Source organism: Stegostoma tigrinum, chromosome 26 (genome assembly GCF_030684315.1).
Source record: "Stegostoma tigrinum isolate sSteTig4 chromosome 26, sSteTig4.hap1, whole genome shotgun sequence".
NCBI lineage: Eukaryota > Metazoa > Chordata > Chondrichthyes > Orectolobiformes > Stegostomatidae > Stegostoma > Stegostoma tigrinum.
The window spans coordinates 37,213,357-37,230,948 of NC_081379.1; the positions used below are offsets into that span (position 1 = coordinate 37,213,357).

The following is a 17,592-nucleotide window of genomic DNA, read 5'->3' on the forward strand; positions in this document are numbered from 1 at the left end:
CTAATTGAATTCTTCGGAACTCTTGTGACCCACGTGTCATCCGTGTGTTATCAGAGCTAATGTCATTATCATAGGTGATGGTTGGAGATCGTCCCAACAACAGCATTACAATGTCTATTCATGTCATCCCCTAATCTGTGGGTCTTCCCGCTGCACATGGGCTGCAGCAGCTCAAAAAGGCAGCTCACCACCACCTTCTTAAGGGCAACCAGGGACAGGTAATAAATTCTGGCCCAGCTAGCGATGCCCATGGTCCTGTGAGTGAATTTAAAAAAAGCAATACCAGTCAGTTTTACATGGAATATATGCTATTTCAGCAAGAATATCTTCAAAGACTTTTTCATGATTTGTGCCGGATGTACATAACACAATGATGCCAGCTCAAAATCAGTACGTGTGAGGTGAGTGTTGTGATGGGAAGGGATTTCAGATGTAACAAAAGTGCAAGGATTACTTACCTCAAACGCTGACAGTCAGCAGCAGTACTGTGTTGCAGAAGACAGATTCTGTTCTATAATGCTGCAGTGTTTGACCCTGCTCAGTTATAAGAGGGCATAGAGTGTCACCTACTGGACAGTTAGCACACTGCACCACCAGCTTCATTCTCCATTTGTCAGCATTCCCCCCCTCAGAGGGGAGGAAGGATTCAACAAATATAATTGGGTTTACAGTAAAACCTTCAGATTTGTAGCACCGCAGTGGCAAAAAAAGTGCTTCCACCAAGATTGCAATCAATCTGCAGCACTTAAAGGACAAAATGCACCTTGGCATTGATTGAGATCGCAGTGTTCGGCAAGATTCCAGTGGTGTGAAGTCGGACAGATTGGTCAGCCCTTCCGCCCAAGAACCTTGTCAATGTGCGTTGGTTGGGGGTAGGGGAGAAAGGGGCTTCCACAGCCTTTCGACACGAGTCATCTGGGAAGCAATGTAGTCGTTTTGCCTGTCTCTTGTTTCTGGAAGCAAGTGTCCCATCCAGGACTTGGCTTGCCTTTCTATTTTCTCTCCCTGTCAACGTCAGCCACATCTGTCCCAGAACCCTGTGACCTGCTGAAGGATGAGAACATGCCTAGCTGATGAATTAGTGGCCTCTGGATTAGTGGCTTTGGGTGGGGTCCGGGGGAGTTATTCCACATTCCCCTGGTGAGCCAGGAAGATACTTTCTGATAGGAGAGACCACACTTTGCTGGAAGGCCTCCTCTTCCACTGTCCATTCAGCGGAATGATACCGGGAATAATGACCTCATTCATCAGGACACTTGAGACACCGGGGCTGGCACGATGCGGTAACAGGGTTGGGTGGGGCCTGGACGGGTGGCTCGGTGGTTAATACTGCTACCTCACGGCACCAGGGACCCAGATTCGATTCCAGCCTGTAAACGTAACACTGTCTCTATGTATCTGAATGGGCATCCCCAGTTTCCTCCTGAAACTATACAAGCTGGGTGGATTGTCCATAGGAAATGTACGGTTACAATGGGGGTGAGTCTGGGTGGCATTTTCTTCGGCAGGGCAGCGTGGGTGCAATGGGCTGAATGGCCTGCTTCCACCTTGTGGGGATTCTATGATTCTGTATGGACTATTCCTAATCCTATTCTGTGTTTTGGTGTTCCCAGTCAAAGGCGTTTGGAACCAAAAAGGATTCTAATGGGGGCGAAAAGGGGGAAGACTATTCCCTTATGTTTGTGAGCCAGTGTTTAAAGTAAACAATTCAAAATAACATACAAAGTGAAAGGAAGGAAAACGTCTTAAGGCAGAGTTGTTTGGCCACAGAATGCTTTTCCCTAAGAAGTTGAGTTTAATAGCAAATGCATCTTTTAAAGGAAATTTAGCCAAATATTGAAGTGACAAAGGTCACTTTGAAACTTGAAAACGCAGCTGAGTGACTTTGCTAGGTTGTAAACATTTCAGGTTTTGTGTCCTTCCCTTGTTACATAATATCGAACCCATCTTTTGTTCTGACCTTGTCAGTTTTGCAACAATGTAGTCCCTAGAGGGAGTCTCTTGTGGAACTTTCACTTGGGTTATTTGTTAAACTGAATTATGAGTTTGAACTTTGGCACGCCTGAGTGGTTTGCATATTGAGAAAGCCAGAGAACATCTAACTAGTAAGATCTTGTCTTATAGTGGGTAGTGGGTTTTGAAGGTGCTAATGAAGGTGGCTTTGGTGGATTACTGCAGAGCATCTTATACACTGTGTAGGCTGTGTGTTGGTAGTGGGAAGGGTCACAGCCAAATGGATGGCCCATCACAGAAGGCTGTAGTATCAATGGTCAGGTGTTATGTAGACTGGATTCACGTTGTAGACATGGGGGAGGCAATGGCCTAGTGGTATTACTGCTGGTCTGTTAATCCAGAGACCCAGATAATGTTCTGGGGACCCAGGTTTGAATCCTGTCATGACATCTGGTGGAATTTGAATTCAATTTTAAAAATAAATGGGAATTAAGAGTCTAACGATGACCATGAATCCATTGTCGATTATTGAAAAAAACCCATCTGGTTCACTAATGTCCTTTAGGGAAGGACACTGCCATCCTTACCTGGTCGTTCCACATGTGACTCCAGACCCACAGCAATGTGGTTGACTCTTAACTGCCCCCTGGGCAATTAGGGATGGGCAATAAATGTTGCCTGGTCAGCGGCGCCCTCATCCTGTTAATGAATAAAAAAAGTGTCAAAATTAATTTTGAAAAGACCTTGCCCCCTGATGACAGTGAACAAATGATGAATTATTGGATGGATCTGATTTTCATACCAGGTTTATAGTTATGTTACAGTGCCATGTGATCTGACATTACCTTTTGTCTTTGGTGCGATCATTATAGGAGTAGCGCAATTAACACCATTCAACTTTCAGCACTAATGTTCTCTGCCTCCAGTCTTTGCAGCTGTTACTCTGTTTTCTCCCTCCGAGTATAGGGCAGTGGGTGAGCTAATATTAAACTGGTCTGGCGTTCAGTTTGAAGTCAGGGGTTTTGGAGAGCAGCTTGGTCAGTGGAGGTTCACAGAGTACCTATCGCACGATGTTTGGAACTGCAATTCAGTTGTGAGGCCACTCCGTCCAGCTCCAAGTCAAAGATTGGTTCAGGTCGGAGTAGAACCAACCATAATGTGATGGTTTCTCTCATCCTTTTCTCCCATGAAAACTGTCACATTGTGAAGTGCCATTCCTCCTTGGGAGAGTAGAGAGGTTTCTGTGGGTGAACACTAGTGAATCTTCCCATTTCAAAGGCCCTGCTCACTGTGGGATGGAAACCACCAGCCAGGAAGCAAAGATAGTAGGAGCCTCAGATGCTGGAGAATCTGAGATAACAAGGTGTAGAGCTGGATGAACACAGCAGGCCAAGCAGCATCAGAGGAGCAGGAAAGCTGACATTTTGGGCCTTAGACCCTTCTTCTGAGGAAGGGTCTAGGCCCGAAACATCAGCTTTCACGCTCCTCTGCTGCTTGGCCTGCTGTGTTCATCCAGCTCTACACCTTGTTATCTTAGCCAGGAAGCAAAGGCCTGTTTGCATCTGTACTGAGTTATCTGGTCATAGCTAGGGGGATAGCTGGAGAAGCACTACAGTTGCTGTTCACAGCTTCTGGGCTTGAGGTTGGGGAAGGAAATCAGCTCAGTTTTCTTACTCATGATTAGCACAGTTGCCTGAACTGGAAGTCGCACCTTGCATAGCTGAGAAAATACATCTTGCACTATAACATGTAGGAGCAGAATTAGCCTGTTCAACCCATTGAATCTACTCCTCCAGTCAATGAGATCATGGCTGCTCTGATAATCCGTAAGTCCACTTTCCTGCATTTTCCCCATTACTTGTGATTCCCTTGCTGATTAAAAAATCTGTCTCTCTCAACCTGGAATGTATTGAATGACCCTGCCTCTATGGAATTCCACAGATTCACTACCCTCTGGGAGAAAAGCACGCCCTCCTCATCTCTGTCTTAAATGGATGACCCCCTTAATTCTGAGATAATGCTGCCTGCTCTTAGACACTCCTACAAGGGGAAACTACCTCTCCACATCTATCCTGTAAAGGCCCTGAAGACTCTTGTATGCTTCAATTAAGTTTCTAGTGAGCCCAGGCCTAACTTACCCCAATCCTTCCTCAGAAGGTCCCTCCCTCTCTGGGATCAACTAGTGAAACTTCTCTGGACAGCCTGCAGTGCCAATATATCTTTGCTTTGAAAAGGGGACCAAAACTGCTTTCAGTGTTCCAGGTATGGTCCGAGTTGTGTCTTCTAAAATTTAGCAGAACCGCTCTACTTTTGTATTCCATTCCTTTTGAAATAAGGGCTGACGTTTTGTTAACCTTCTCTATTGCCCACTGAGCTTTTTGTGATTTATGCACGAAGACTCCTAAATTTCTTCCTGTTGCAGATTTTTACAGCCTTCCTCCATTTTAGGTAATAATCGCTTTCTCAATTCTTCCTGCCAAACAGCATGACCTCACATCTTCCCACATCATATTCTATCTGCCTCACTTTTGCCCACTTACTCAACTTGTATATACCCCAGCACATTCACCTCCCTCATCCATTTCATTAAATATAAATTGTAAGTAATTGTGGGCCCAGCACTGATCCCTGCGGCACTCCACGGGTTACAGGTTACCATTCTGCAAATGCCCCCTTTGCTAACTCTCTGCCTCCTATTAGTTGGCCAGCCCTCTATCCATGCCGATATATTGTCCAGCACAATGGGCTGTTTGATTATTAAGGAGCCTTATGTGTAATACCTAATCGAACGCCTTTTGGGAAAACCAAATACATCTACATCTTCCCTTTTATCTGTCCAGACCTGTTCATTCCTGAAAGTGCTCTTATAAACTTGTCAGGCATGATAGCCTGTTCATGGAGCCACACTGACTCTGTGTTGACATTATGTATTTTCAAATGCTTTGATATTGTAGATGCTTTTTAGTAGATCCTAACATGTTACCAACCAGAGATTTAGCTAACTGATCTGTAGTTACTCGCCCTCCTTTTTGGAATAAGGGTGTAACATTGACATAGGTTTCCAATCCTTAAGGACTTTTCCTGTATCCAAGGATTCTTGGAAGATTACTGGTATTCCATCCATTATCCCTATAGCTACTACTTTAGGATGCATCCCATCGGAGACAGGGGACTTGTCAGCCTTTACACCCAGCAGTTTCCCTTGTACTTTTTCTCTTGAGACAGTTGTTGCGTTTATCTTCTACTGTGTTCCACCCCTTGGGCCCCTTGATTATTTAGTATTTTCGGAATGCCATTCGTGTTCCCTACCACGATGACTGCAAAACATTTATTTTACTTGTCTGCCATTTTCTGGTTTCCCATTACTATTCTGTCTGCCTCGTTTACTAAGGAGCCTGTCTTCACTTTGGCCTCTTTTCCTTTTTTATATTTTAAAGAATCTCTTACTGTCTGTTTTATATTATTTGTCATTTTTACCTTTTGATCAATTTTTATTGGCTTTTAAAACTTTCCCAATCATCTGGTTTACCACTAATCTTTGCCACACTTTTTTTTTCCAATCTGAAGCTAGCCTTAACTTTCTAGGTTAACCATTATTGGTCTAATTCCCTTCCGAGAATCCTCCTTCCTTCGCTTGGTATCGTGCTGAGCTGTGATGTGCCTTGAGTTCATATTGACACATTGCTAGGTCCTTCTCACAAATGATAGCTGCTCGGGGTCACCTGTATTCTTCATCTGAGCAGACAGAGTAAGGAGAAAACTCAGAGGGGTTCCAGAATATAGTTGGGGAGCCTTTTGAGCAAGGTTCAGATAATTTTGAAGCAATAACGGACTAGGAGAGCTTTTGTTATGGGATACTATAAACCAGGCATGCTAGTTGAAGGGTTAAAGTGTCTCTTCTTCATGTGAGCAACAGCATCTCTGATTTGATTTAATCCTGAATGAAATAAACGTTGCAATGAATCAACGCAGTTTACAGCAGCTGCACTGCAGCAGCTGGGTTCCCTTCAACAGTTTCAAAGTGGTGCACATAATCCATACGTTCACTCCTCTATAGCCGTGAGTGACACAGTCTTATTGTCCAGCTCTTTGAAGTTCACAAATAAAATGTTGACTCCCACCTCGCTCCAGGGAGTCTGCAGTGTTTCTGTTTTCCTTCCTCCCCATTGCAGTAGCCAGTCAGAGGTCTCCTGTTTAAAAAGTGATGCTGCACAAGCTCTGTGGTGGGGTGGGGGGTGGTACAAAAAGTTGCACCTCCATTCAGGACTCCATCACCCAGCTCTATTCTAGGATTTACTTTCTCATTACTTTTCTAGAGGGAAGACTTCTGTGAAAGGCAGTGAGATTATAATGATGAGATAGTAAGAACTACAGGTGCTGGAGTCAGAGACAACAGTGTGGAGCTGGAGGAACACAGCAGACCAGGCAGCTCCAGAGGAGCAGGAAAGTTGAGGTTTCAGGTCAGGACCCTTCTTCAGAAAAAAAGATTATAATGGTGCTTTTTTAAAAAAAATCTCTCTAACACTGAAAGTAGAAGTGGTAAAGAAGGATAGAAGAGAAATGACCATTATGGTTCTCAATCGTGTCTCTGTTATATCTATGGTTTGGCAGCATCTGTGGAGAGAAAGCAGAGTTAACATTTCAAGTCCTGCTCTGAAGGAGGTTTACTGGCCCTGAAACGTCAACTCTGATTTCCCTCCACAGGTGCTGCCAGACCTGCTGAGCTTCACCAGCAACTTCTGTTTTTGTTTCAGGTTTCCAGCAGTTCTTTTGGCTTGATTTACGTCCATACTTGGAGTGGCCTGCGGGCTTTTTGGGGTGACTCCTTCTTCCAGATACAATTTTAAATTGTTTCATTTCGTTCGGGGAGATTTTCCTGGACTGCATTGCTCCCTTTCCCCGTTCCATCCACAGCCTGGCTGAGACTGTGAACTTGCTCTGTGGAGATTGAGGAGATTCCAGTAGGAGCGATGATAGATAGCAGACGTGCTTCAGAGTTTAAGCTTGAAAGTTGTGGGCAGTGCAGTTCAAAGCAGATTATTTAACTTTGACTGCAAGGACCAAACTAACGGTGTATGCCATTCCCTGGAATCAAGACATTATTGGGTCTATGACAATGTTTATAATGTACAGGAATCTCCACCTATTCTCGTTAGCTCATTTTACCCTGAATTCCCCGCAATTCACTTCTCCCTCGTGTACACAGACTCACCGCTACAAACCTTCAGGAACGCAGTCCCCACTGTTTATAACCGGCATGTTAATGTAAATGTGGTTTGCCCACTGTACTTGAGAACTATTCCACAGTAGGCAGCAACTTGATAGCATTCATATTGTGTGAAGATTTACAGATTTGCCAAGACATTTTGTGTTGTAAGTCCTTGTACCTGAGTAAATGGTGCTTTGGCAGCCTAAGCATTGATTATTGTGAGATTCCTTTTCTTGTAAATAACAAGCAATGAGAGGAGGTTTGAAAATCATTACATTAGTGCCAGAAATAATTGGTTTAATTTCTCTTCAGGTGACAAGGGCTTTTGTCGCGTTTTAACAAAGTATTTCTCTCCTTGTAGTCCCACAGAGTTAGGAGACATGTGGAAGCAACATTGGGATACAAAATTGTGATACAAATTGAGATACAAAAATGACATTTAAAGTCAGCTGCTGAAGATTTCTACTAGAAATTTGAAAGCTGCTGTTAAGTGCTCAGCACTTAGTTGCTTTTATTGGCTGCTTGAACAAAAAGAAATACATTTAGGCAAGAAAGAAAGACTAAGTCCTGTTTGTGATTAAAAACGAAGCACTCTTTGTTTTTCTTGATAAAGTGCAATCGAAGATTCCTGTAAGAGTAAGTGCTGCCCAAAAAAAATCAGAGCACTTAAAGAACTCTCACCAGTAACTTTGTAATTGCCTTTAATGCACGTGGATAAATGGTAATTGGTTTTAGAGTGATAAAGTGACTTCCCATTTTAAACGTATATTTTTAGTGATATATAAAAGGAGAAAGAGAAACTTGCATTTCAATGAATCCATTTGCAACCTCAGTGTGTCTGTTTTATTTTGTTGAGTTTTATTGATGATTGTCCTGTCATGGACAGTAGTACAATAATGCAATGTGGATTTATTCTTGGAGCCTGGTCTGACTGATTAGAGTCCATTTCTGGTTTTTGTTGAGCAATAGGATCAGGATTACTCACTTTGTTGAGTGGTCCAGCAAACTGTTCCTACGAGTATCGTCCAGCTGAACTGGCATTGCACCCCGCTTCCTAAAGTGGATCAGCAATATATAAATCTAATTTTTAAGGAATGGTTAAGTGAACATCTGGTCAGTTATGGGGTGCTAGTGATATACAGATGGAGCTAGCCAAATTTCCCTGAAAGAACCCTAGACTGCTAGGGCCATGGAAAGCCTACAACAAATGGAGGATAAATACAATACACTAGAAATTCAATTGATTTCCCTTTGGACCAGTAATGGCAACAAGATAACTTAGACCAGGGAATTTAATAGGTCGGTTAAACTCAAAAATAGGGGAGAGGTCTCTATGCAATACAAAAGGAATGGAATTGATGGGCCAAGAGATTGTACTCCATATGAGAAAAAAAACATTTTCAACCATCGAAAGAGGGGATAATGTTTTTCCATGATGGACTGCATCCTTTCATTTACTCTCCTGGCACTCAACATTATCTGTTACGGCTCCTCTATGGAAACTGGGCACGTGTAAAGAATTAGTATAAATAGCGAGGTGGGAAGACAAATAGTGACATCTTCTGATAGTTTGATCTGAACAGGAAGGAGAAGTGGTATTTCATTTCCACAGGCATTTTTAAATAACATGGTGAATGCTCTGTGTTGAATTAGAAGGGTTGGTGGTTTTTGAGTTACAAATGTAAATACTTAGTGGTATGATACCTCAAGAAAACCTCACTTTACATTTTTCTTCCTCTCATCTTGTGTTCCCATTTTGATCTGACTGGAATGATCGGAGTGTTGTGATGCCGTAATCTGTAAGCTGAGTGTTTTTCTCAATTTTTCTAATGCTTACTGCTGAATGACCAGCCTGTTTGAGACTAGCAGCACAGTAGGTAGTAATTTTACAGTCGGAAATAGTTCTATTCAGAGTTCAGGGGAGTACTATTCAGACCTCACACTGAAATGGTTTCCAGACTTTAGAGTAATTGGAACAGAAATAAATTCCATTGATTGATGAGCAAAAGATGTCACAAGCAGACGGCTTAGTCTTTGGTTGTACTTCTACACCAATCAAGATACTTTTGTTCTTGAGGCTTCCCCCCATACTCGCTTTGTAAACACAATGTGGAGTTGAGTCCCGTACATTAGGCCTATTGCTAAGTTGATCGGTCAGAACCGCTTAACATTGACCATGGCATCTCTTTGCTCGTGAAGGGAAAATGGTGGGAGTGGGTAGTGAGTGTGAGGAAGGAGCATTAAACAGAGACTTCCACTCCTGCCATTTACTCCCAAAGGACTCGGCACATTTCTCGCAAGCATGCCAAAAAAATGTGAAGTTTTGTTGCATTTACAAAGATGTATTTGTGCAAAGGTTGGATGAAGAAATGATTGTGTTTCCTCAAATAACATGTCTTGTCAAGGCTTGTTAATGATGACAATGTATCAGAGGACAGTGCATTGTCGTGGGATCATTAACCAACATAACCCTAAAAGGGAGGAAACTGGAGAAATGATTGAGGGCCACGTGCTTAAAGATGGTAAAGTTTAGTCATTTGATTAACAAAAGTTAGGTTTCATTTCTCCACGTCTGCTTGGCAGCAACAATGGCAGATTCAGAAATGTAAACATTGGTTCTGAAGGAGCTCTGAACTCAGGGTCTCGTGTACCCCGGGAGGAGGGACAAGATGGATTGGAGAGTAACCCACAATACACTAATGTATACCTCCTGTCATCCAGCTTTAAAGCATTATTCAGGAGAGATGCCAGTTGAACACTGTTAGCTTTGTCAGCATGTGTGATAAAGAGAGGTTGAGCAGCATTAAAAGACAACATGATATTATTAAAACTTCTAACCTTGTATGACTTCGGTGACAAATTATATCATATTTTATCCAACAATCTACCTAAGCAAATCAAGATGCATCTAAATATGGGAAAGATGGGAGGTGGGAAGGGGCAATCCTATTTACCTGTTCAAACTGTAGCCCCAGAAAAATGATCTGAAATGCTGAGGAAAGAAATACTAACCTTTTTGGGTCTTGTTTGGAGAAAACAATATTGCCTGTGTGTCTACTTTAGATGAACTCTTTTCTTTGTACTGAGGAATCTTGATGTTGATTTTTGCAGGCTAAGCGGGCAGTCCAGAGAGGGGCGACAGCTGTCATCTTTGATGTATCTGAAAATCCAGATGCCATTGACCAGGTATGCAATCGATTCTCAGTGTAGACCTCTTGATACAGAAGTTGGCATGCCATTTTTAGCTAAGAAGTAACACCGAGAACGGTGCAAATAGCTCTGGTCACTATAGATCTTGTGTGATGTTGTGAAGTGGTTAACAGCAAATTAGATACCCATCCTATATCTCTATCCATTTTCATTGCACTCAAATGAACCTACTGTATGAGCATTCCCATTAGAAGTTAAACAGAAACAATTCAGGACTGAGAGTTTGCTGTGCCATGTGATAGACTGCAATCAGGTCAGCCAGGGTCCAACTCTACTATCCTACCATCCCCCAAAATTTGACCCGATTGTTAGTCAGGAATCTGTCTACCTCAGCCTTGAGAATATTCAATGATTCTGCATCCACCATTCTCCGGAGAAGAGAGTTCCAAAGATTAATGACCGTTTGAGGGTAAAGAAGTTCTCCTCATCTCTATCTTCAGTGGTAGACCTGTATGTTTAAAACTTATCCACAAGTACTAGTCTCTCCCACAATAGGAAACAGCCTTGTGACATCCACCCTGTCAAGTTTCCTCAGGATCTTGCATGTCTCAACCAGAATATTTCCCCTAAATATGAATGTCGATATCATTCGACAAGAAACACCAGACTGATGAATTTCATATAATCACCAAAAGTTTCAGGGGATTGTCCCTTTGTCACATTGGGCCTATATCACTGCCCACTTTGAAACTGATCCTATTCCTTGGCCCTTGCCTTGAATCCTTTCAATACTGTCCTTTCAAGCATTCTGCAGTTTCCTTTTAGTTTCTGCGTAATCAGTCATAGTAAAATACTCCATGATCCAAAATATTCCAGATTCTGTCAGTGGTAATCATAGACTCCTGAAAGGGGCCATTCAGCGTAGCAAGTCTGCACTGACCTTCTAAGGAGCATCCCACCCAGTCCTTATAACTCCACATTTAGTCTGGCTAACCCACATATAGCCAAGCTATTACCCTAGACACCACAGATAATTTTATCATGGCCAATCCACGTAATGTGCACACCTTTGGATTGTAGGGGGAAACCAGTGGAAACCCATGCAGACCTGGGGAGAACGTGCAAATTGCACAGAGGCGGACACGTGAGTCTGGAATTGAGCCTCGGTCCCTGACGCTGTGAGGCAGCAATGCTAACCAGTGAGCCACCTGCTGCCCTGACTTTAATCCTGACTTTAAATTCTATTGTAAAGAAACACCCAAATGTTGAAGACAATATTTCACTGTTTAATCATAAATGCTTCACTACTAATACAATGGGATCCGCAGTCAATCAGTATTGCTTGAACAATTTTTTGTACTGCCATTTTATTCTGGAGGTTCTGCTCTAACTTTCTGATTTTGACCTTTGCACAACATTTGACTCTAATCTGTCATTTTTGTTTTTGCATTCCCTCATACCCCTCTCATCATTAGTGTTGCATTGGATTTTGAGATTTTAAGTGTGGAGCTGTAAAATCTCACTTACAGGAGTTGACTGTAGAGAAATAATGTAAATTGAATCCCATTTCCCCAAGGAACATCCTGTACATTAACTCCTATCACCAAAGTGGTGGCAAATACCAACTTAGTAAGGCTCCAAGTTCAAATTGGAAAATTCATTGATTTTCAAAGCCTAGGAAGGGCAGTAGACCATTTGGAGTCTCAGGTCTGCTCTGATCCAGTTAGCTCCAGGCTGACCTGAATCTTAATTCCATTTACCTGCTTTTGTTCCATGACCCTCAATAACCTTGTCTCAGAAAAATCTATCAAAAACACTTTTAAAATGCTGAATTTCCCCAATAACTTTTTTGGGGGGAAAGGGGTGACACATTTTCACAACATAGAGTCATAGACCTGTACAGCACAGGTACAGACCCTTCGGTCCAACATGTAGAGGCACTTCCTGATTCCACCCTTGAACAGCTCATCTTTAAGGTTGTATTCTCTTGTTCTGGAGTCCCCGAACTCTGTATCTATTTTATCAACTCCTTTGATCAAGTGAGGAGCCTCAACTCGAGTCTGTGACTCTGTGTCACTTCTGCATTCAAGGGATTACAAGCCTTGCCTATGCAATCTGGCTTCACAATTTAACTATTTCAGCCTTGGCATCATTCTGACTGGTGCTTCACTGACTGAGACCACTACAAGCAGGCTTTTGTCTTTTTAAGCGTATGGGTAGTTTTACAAAGCCTAAGTTTATGAAGAATTACCTTTTAGACATCTTAACCCATTTAAAGAGCTCTAAAGATGTTTAGTTTTCATTTTTGAAGGTCGCTATGTTGGGGTAATCCCATGTAGCAAGTGCCAATTAATAGCTTCTTTATCGCCAAGGTTAGTTCGTTGAACTTAACTCTGAAGAATGTAGGGTGTCCTGGTGTTGAAATAGAAAATATTGTGAGCACTTATTGTGTCTGACTATTTTGTTTGTTACACAAAGAGCAGAATGAAAATGTGGGAGTCTGTTGTGCTTCAGGGTGTCAAAAGTGTTAAAAGGCGAAAGGAAGCTAATTGTTGCAATGCTGTTTTTACCGATCTGAAACTGGGAACGTATAATCTTCAGACCCATTCTCAGCGTGCCTCTATTTTCAGGAACTTTGTGGCCTATAAAAGCCTCGACCAATTTACATCCACACTTTAGCAACAGCATGTATTATTCTTTACATGGAATGACAATCCCAAGAGTATGAAACACACAGACTCACATGTCCCCAAAGTTAACATTTGCCATCGACGACCCTGCAATCTGCAGCACAGGTTAGCATCAGCCAGCTGCTACAGTGCCCCCTTGTGGGGCTTTTGAATTGCGTGAGGGACTAACCTCGCTGTCATCCCACTCTCCCGTTATATCGTGACTGGCCCCGTGGTCAAAGAATTTTATTGTTGAGGTAAAATAAAAATCATGCAAGCCTTTGAAAATGCAGAGCTACATTAAAGGATTATAAAAGGTTGATAGGTTTTATTGAAGTCCCTTTATCCAAAGGAATGGTGCACTTTCGAAAGTATGCATCAGCAAGGTGTATACTTCAGTTTTGCCAGTCACAGCAAAAGAAAAGACATAAGTACAAGGACAAAGGAATGTAGGCCATTCAACTCCTCAAGCCTGTTCATCCTTTCAGTGTGATTGTGGTTAATCTGTATATTGCCCTTATTTACACACCCTGGCTCCAGTTGCCTAAATGCCTATGGATTCCCAGATGTCCTAAAGATGCAGTCTATAATTCAGGAGAAAGGCGCCAGATTTTGCATGGTAAACATGAGCAAGGGGCTAATGGACAAGTCACCTGGAATCCATAATAACCGCAAGATCAAAGTAAAAGCTGTGTTGTCTCTCGCTTAATACAATATTTTAGGTCTGGTCCCAGGCCAGAAGCGCAGTTGGAAAATTGCAGTGTCCAATTCTCCACCTTTGCGTGGATTTAAATGGGCAGAAAGTTATGCAATGGGGGGCCCAAGGCATTCCTCTCTGAAAGCCAGAAACCCCTTGCCTAGGACCTGAATATCCCTCATCGCTGTAAGTATACAAGAGCCATCCCTTATTTCCAGAACTCTTTGACATTGACTGTTTCACTTGTGTTGTGATTTTAATGGATTTACGAGCTCCTGCTTTCTATCATCTGCTCTGTCACCTCATCCATCTATGCACCTTGTATGGCCTTGTATTGATTTAGTGCTGGGCAGGTTCAAATCCGAGTTTACACAGTGCGAATTTAGGTGGGGTAGGTAGAAACTGTTTTCATTGCCTCTATTGTACCAGTGTACTCCGACTAAAGTGAGAGAAGAGAAAGCTTACTTACCAAGTAGTTGAGATTTGGAGGGTTTTGCTCGAAAGTCTGGTGGAAGTAGATTAAGTCTTCATCATCAAAGAGGCATTCTATAAATACCTGAAGGAGCAAAACATTGGGGGAGGTTGAGCAGGGAGACCAGGACAAATACAGACCAGTGGAATGGCCTCTTTCTATGCCAAACCATTCTGTGGTACGGTTAGTGCCAACACCTGTTGAGAATTGATGTTTAGCGGTTGTAACACTTGTTTCTACAAACATTTGGTGCATGTCAAGTCACAAAGCTACTCCAGGAGCTGATGTGTGCAGTGCTAAAGGACCTCTTGCTGACTTCAGTGTTTCTGACAAACCAGTTGCTCCTTGCCACGTGTGGTCCAGTAGGATTGAGCATGGGAGGGTGAACACAGGTCACAACCCAACAGGACAAGGTGCAGGGCCTGCAAGGTGAAGGAGAGGAAGGTAGGCTTCAGCAGAAGGTCACATCTGCAGAGTGTTTTCAGCGAACCGATCTATTAAGGATGCCTGAGTGCAGTCACTGATGTTTAAAAGAAAATACAAGGATGAGTTTAAAGCCCCAGTCTGATCTCAGAATTCAGTTGGTACTTCTGAACTTGCCTGGTTTTGCATTTGAAAAGGAATGTATTTGCTGTAAAACATACCTTGAGGACATAAGTGTTCTAAATATGTATTTCTATTTAAATATAAATTATTTCTATGAATCTATAACCTGTAACCTTCCTGTAAAATGTTGTAACACTATCTTTGTCATACTTTGTATATTATAACTGGTATTTCAAACTTAAATCTTTGAATTCAAATTCGCCCTTTTTGTTTTAATTAATCCCTTTACATTTTTTTAAGAAGTATTTTCAGTTAGAGTGAGCATTCTCTCATGAGCCACAACAATAAGGAGCAGGAAGTGTAGATTTTCCTCCTTTATAGAGCCGCTTGGTAAACACGGCCCGTTAAATTGCATTCAATCTTAGCCCATAAAGCCAGCTTTCTCTTTAAAGCATGATTAGCAGTTTTTTCAGTCGTGTCAGCTATAGCTCAGTGAATGGCATGTATACACCTAAATCAAAAAGGTTTAGCTTCACCCCAGACACCGGAGTATTTAGGACAGAGTATTTTTGCTGGCGCTGAGCATGGAGGTAGGATGACTGAGTACCTCAACTCCAAATTCCAGCCACAATGGAATTACGTTCTACGCTGAAGTCTATGGTTGAACTTCTCGCAATTTAATGACCCCGTGCTGGAGTTAACCCAGCTGCGTGTGAGCCTGTCACTACCACAGCCGAAACAGTGTGGTCAGCCTGTCACCTCAAGGGGGTTGTGGGGGCGGAGGGGAGTACGAGAGGCAAGGAGGGTGTGCCTCGGTCAGAGGTGTGTTGAATACAAGAGGATCCAGCCTTTGACTGGCTCGGAGAGGTTTCTGCTCCTAGAGTCTTGATGCCTTGATTCATAAGGCCTTATGGTGGCTCTGCCGCTGCCTGATTGGCTTGTGGTGTGGGCAGCTCTTCTCACAAGGAGGTAGCACAGGCTTTTTCCAGTTCTCTCGCTCGCAGGCAAGATGTCTGAAGCCTCAGTAAGATCCCAGCTATTATCCAGTGTAGAGCTGAGGGAATGCGATACATCTGAAAGTGTTATCCTTTGGTTGAGATATTAAACAAAAGTTCCCTCTGCTCCATCAGATGGACCCAAAAAAACCCAAGAGCACTATTCAAAAGAGAGTAAGGGAATTCTGCTTGGTGTCCAGGATATTTCTACCTCAAACTCTTAGCTTTAAACAAATAATCTGGTTTGCATCGCATTGCTGTTTGTGGGCTAGCAATGTACAATTTTGCTGCTGTGCTCCCTCCATTACAACGCTGACTATATTTCAATAATACTCCATTAACTATAATGAAAGGTCCAAAGTCCTCCTTTTCCCTTTGGTATTCCTTGTTGGAAATATTCTTTCGTTGCTGCCAAGAACAGATGAAATCTCCCTCTGTGATAAGCAGGATTGTGTCTGTCTGTCTGTCTCTGCATTTGGTGAACTCCCAAACCAAACAGCTTTTGCAAACATCGCCCATCCTGAGTAGAGCTCAGTGCCATAATTGTTTTAGCTAAAAGTGGCTCTTTGCCACCTTCTCGAGGGCAGGTCAAGATGGACAGTAAACAATGGGCTTGACCAGTTATGCCCACATCCCATTGAAGGATAGAAGAAATGGCATCAGAGTACTATATCCCTACAATGTCCCATTCACCCCGTCAGGTCCACACTGCCCCACCCATCCAGACCCACTCCATCCCTGTAGCCCTCTAATTCCCATAGCTGTATATCCCTGAACACTACAGGCAATTTAGCATGGCCAGTCTGCTTAATCTGCATATCTTTGGACTGAGAGAGGAAGCCGGTGCATCCAGAGGAAGCTCACACAGACATGACGAGAACATGCAGACTCCAAGTGGCCGCCTCATGCTCCTATCTTCTATGTTTCCATATAGACAGTTGCCCGAGGCTGGAATCGAGCACTGTGAGCTTCCGTGCCACCACAGGGACTGACCTCAGAAGGCACTGACCCAGCATCATCGGTGATGTAAATTGTTTACAACAATCTGCTGGCAGAGGTCTTATGCATCTATCAGCAAAAGGCAAAACATACCACGTTAATCCACCTAAGTTACTTGTAATAGTAAACTTTAGCAATTAAGAGTGGCTGCACAATTTAGGATAACAAGGTGTAGAGCTGGATGAACACAGCGGGCCAAGCAGCATCAAAAGAGCAGGAAAGCTGATGTTTCAGGTCGGGACCCTTCTTCAGAAATTGGATCTAGGCCCGAAAAGTCAGCTTTGCTGCTCCTTGGCCTGCTGTATAGCTCTACACCTTGTTACCTCAGATTCTCCAGTATTGGCAGTCCCTACTATCTCTGCACAATTTTTAGGCCTCCCTTTGGAACCAGGACCAACATGTCCAGCTCCCCTTTGAAGCAGGAATGTCCAAATCCCCCTTGAGCTTTTTGCCACTAATTGTCTCTGCTCTTCTTGTAAAACAGGCTGATACTAAGGAATGAAGGCTCTCAGTGAGCTTGCCCCTGGGTAATGAGTTGGTGGCATTCTAATTGAGTATTTGAAATGACCTCACAGGCACAGTTCTTCCCCCACATCAACATGTGGAGCTTATCTACAGGCAGGAGAAGGTGGGGAACTGGGAGAGTACATTCGCTGAGATTTCCTCTCCCATTCTATGCCACTAGGACTGGTTGCCAACAAGCCCAGGGACCCTAATATGAGCCATTAGGGGAGCTTCAAATTTGGACGTTCTTGTCTGAACTGTAGATGTCTGCCTGTAAGATAAATAAATGCACCAGGGAGTAAACATCCATTAAGTTTACAAGTCTTTCCCCTTTCTACTTGCTAAGATAGTAAATTGGAAGGCACATAGCTGGAAAGTGGCTAGAGCAGTCTATCTCA

The 17,592-nt window shown here is 43.0% G+C and overlaps 1 protein-coding gene across 3 annotated transcripts in view; it reads left to right on the forward strand.

The window, feature by feature from the left end:
* The window catches only part of znrf3 (zinc and ring finger 3), a 233,834-nt gene that overhangs the window by 163,685 nt on the left and 52,557 nt on the right, over window positions 1-17,592 (forward strand). For all 3 annotated transcript variants that reach the window (XM_048556634.2, XM_048556635.2, XM_059655099.1), the window contains exon 3: window positions 10,274-10,348. In XM_048556634.2, coding sequence (XP_048412591.2) covers window positions 10,274-10,348 — 75 coding nt within the window. The remainder of the gene's footprint in view (window positions 1-10,273; window positions 10,349-17,592) is intronic.